Source organism: Anneissia japonica, unplaced genomic scaffold, assembly GCF_011630105.1.
Source record: "Anneissia japonica isolate Jap-2015-1 unplaced genomic scaffold, ASM1163010v1 scaffold315_len769609_cov171, whole genome shotgun sequence".
NCBI classification, from domain to species: domain Eukaryota; kingdom Metazoa; phylum Echinodermata; class Crinoidea; order Comatulida; family Comatulidae; genus Anneissia; species Anneissia japonica.
In genome coordinates, this window is record NW_022758691.1 from 460,266 (window position 1) to 463,719 (window position 3,454).

Consider the following 3,454-nt stretch of genomic DNA (forward strand, 5'->3'; position numbering starts at 1 on the left):
TGCCCAAGCCGTCGTACCGGGCTGGGTAATAAGAGAAAACAAGAGGGGAGAGGGAGGGAAAGAAAAAGAAGGGGAAAAGAAAAGGAAAGGAAAAGGAAAAGAGAAGAGAAAAATAAAGACAAGAATAAAAAGGAAGATATCATAATGACCATACTCACAACACCCTGCAACCCCTTTTCCACTTCAAAGAGGTGTCCATATCTCCTTTGATCTAAGCCGCCAGATATTCTCGGCAGTGTCATAACCACCGGGGGACAAGGGGAAAATATCCATCTGTGGAAAATCTTTCCCCAACTCTTAAAGATTCCCTTTTCACCCCCTGAAAGTGCCTAAAAATTTCAAATTTCGGGCGCTTCGCGCGCATTTACTGTTAAATTAGGCCAAATTCCTCTAAAAATTGCACATTTTAGGGAGTTTTGATCAATTCCGACGAAATTAGAATTAAAAAAAAAAAAATTTAGGGTTAGCCTTCTAAGTTATTAAAACACATAGGCCTAATAGTCCCAAACTCAAGAAAGAAAATTTATGATAGATCGTATTACCTAAAGATGGGCCTCAATGTGTAATGATGGTGAAAGACTATTGGTAATAAATAAAACCATGATGAAAAGGCTTATATATAGTTTCAAACACACGTGTGTGACCTAATTATAAAATAAGATAAGCCCTATGTCGTATTGTTTTCTATATGCGAGGGGGTGGGGGTGGGTATGATAAATTACTAACCGGGAAAATTATTACCTCCCCCCCCCCTGACCCAAGACCCCTGTTACGCGCCTGCCTCCACTGATGATAAAGTGAATTATGTGCATCACTTATATAAAACTACATTTGACAGAGCGAACGTGTGCAGTCGTAAAGTTTCTATACAAGAAACGCGCAAAGTTTCATATGCTCAGTCGACATGCAGAAGTGGTACAACAAAATGTGGAACGTGGGGTTGGAATCGATGCAAAAAGTACTGGTGAGTGTTTTTCATATACATGTACATACGATTTTAACTCTGCAACATTGTAAAACTTTAACAAATCAGATATACGTACCAATTTGTTGATTCATTATCATTTACTGAAACTAAATGCTTGCGCTTATCTTCTTTTGCTACTGTAGCCTAATAGATATTTAATTCGCTTCCTTGACACACAAATAAAAATATGTTACAATACCGAATGTGTACATGCATGTTTTCCAATTACGATTAGCACCAGCAAAATATTGATTGATGTTTTTTTTTTAAATGTTCCATGCATATATACTAGGAAGAGTTACTCTCGAATGTATCGCACCGAAGCATACACAGTGTATTCTACAAACTACTATTGCTGCTCGGGTTGGGCGGAAAACAATGTGAATCATTGTACAATACGTAAGTTGGTACATGCATATTAGTTATACACGGCAGTTCTAGCATAACAACGATGTTTAGGCCCATCCCAGCCAACAATATTACGTTTTAATATTTGTTATAATAACGTTACATTTTGGTGCTCAGAACGTTTTCATATAACCTTCTACGAACATAAATTTGTATAGACGTACATACAACTTAAAATATAATGTTTAAATATAAAGTTCATATAGGCCTAACGTTATTAATAAAGGATATTAAAACATTTAAAAATAACGTTTATAAAACGTTATAATAATGCAATAGTTTGGTGTTTAAACTGGTATTTATATAAAGTTCTATCGTAAGTTAGTTATAAGTTATAAAATATAACGTAAATATATAACGTTCTTTCATTACGTTTATGTAAGTAACGTGGTTTGGTGCTAGGAATGTCTCTATAACTTCCTATGAACGTATATTTGTAGAACACTATTGACATATTTATAATGTAAAATATAACGTTCAAATATTACGTTTATGGAACGTTGTTAAGAAACGATTTTAAAACCTTATATATAGTTTAAAGTACCTTGTAAAAATGTAACAGTTTAGTGTTAAGAATTTTTTTTTATATACTGTATATAAAACGTTATATAAACGTATTTTTGTAGAACCATATTTACGTTTAACTATTACGTTTATTTAACGTTACAATCGTTATAATAACGTAACATAGTTTGGTGATATCAATGCATTTATTTAACCTTATAAGAACTTTCTTTTGTAAAACAATATTTACGTATTTATAACTTAATATACAATGTTCAAATACCGTAAAACCTCTAATTGAAGTCCTTTTTTTTTCTTTCTCGAGACGGGCTTCTTTTTTGAGATGGAGTTCTTTTCGAGGCTACTTTTGCAAAGTAAAGTGGGAGCTTCTTTTCAAAATGAATGCTGTTGATTTTGGGAATTACTATTATAGAACAATAAGTAGGGCCACTGTTACATCAATCTGTACCATAGAGTTTATTAACCGGCATTGAATCACCTAAACTACTGTATAAACCAAGCGTGTTTTTATTATTTTTTATTTTATTTCTTCGAATTTGTGTCTTATGTACTGTACTATCTCGAAAAGAAGCCCATGCTATCTTGAAAGGCTTCTTTTCGAAACTACTTTTGCAAATTAAAGAGGGGGATGTAAACAGTTAGTTTGCTACGAACGTTTTTATATAACGATGGATAGATAGATAGATATTATTCCGAATACGTTTCAATATAAACTGTATTTATATTTCCCAAGTTGAGAAGATTACCTGTTTGAGAATGATGATGATGACGACAATGACGGTGACAGTGACGGGACGACAATGACTTCGACGACGACGACGATAATAATAAAAATAATATTAATAATTATTATTATAATGATAATTATTATTATTATTAGAACATTGTAATTTGATATGTTGTTATATACGTCGGTGTAGATGCGTGTAGTATCCGCAGGGAGACTAATTTCGTTTATAAAAAATGTATTGCAATTAATTACATTTCTCGACTAACACTATTCTTTATTTGGATGCATACACAAGCTATCTGTAATGTGGATTGTGGCATTGGAGGGATATGCGTCCAACCTAATATATGTAGTTGTAACCCAGGCTTTATTGGACTAACGTGTGAAGGTTAGTAAAGTGTAATGATCATTAAGCTCTAAACATTCCATATGCTATGTGAGTGGTTTTTCCTCCTAAGAATTAATGAAATAAGGCAAAAAAATATCAATACAAACACAATATTGTTTAACTTTTTCAAATAAAACAGAAGATAATAATATAAAGGCTAAAATGTTACTAAGTAATGCGTTAGTTATTAAGTACGGTATTACTTTACAAAAGTCTATTGTAAAGTAATATATTATTGATATAATACAACGAGCTTTAAAATACATCTTTTAGTCAATCGTTTTCAGATAAGAACGAATGTTTGGAGAACTATGGGGGATGTGATCGAGTTACTGAACGTTGTGTCAACACTGACGGTAGTTTCTATTGCGAATGTTTCACAGGGTACGCTAGGAACAGCGGCAGCGGGACTTGTCAACGTAAGCACTTGGACTTA

The 3,454-nt window shown here is 33.0% G+C and overlaps 1 protein-coding gene across 1 annotated transcript in view; it reads left to right on the forward strand.

The window, feature by feature from the left end:
* LOC117125331 overlaps positions 1 to 3,454 on the forward strand; it is a 29,180-nt gene that overhangs the window by 10,244 nt on the left and 15,482 nt on the right. Inside the window, exons 3-6 of the mRNA XM_033271800.1 lie at positions 839 to 964; positions 1,260 to 1,366; positions 2,926 to 3,018; positions 3,306 to 3,437. Of these exons, the coding sequence (XP_033127691.1) occupies positions 839 to 964; positions 1,260 to 1,366; positions 2,926 to 3,018; positions 3,306 to 3,437 (458 nt within the window). The remainder of the gene's footprint in view (positions 1 to 838; positions 965 to 1,259; positions 1,367 to 2,925; positions 3,019 to 3,305; positions 3,438 to 3,454) is intronic.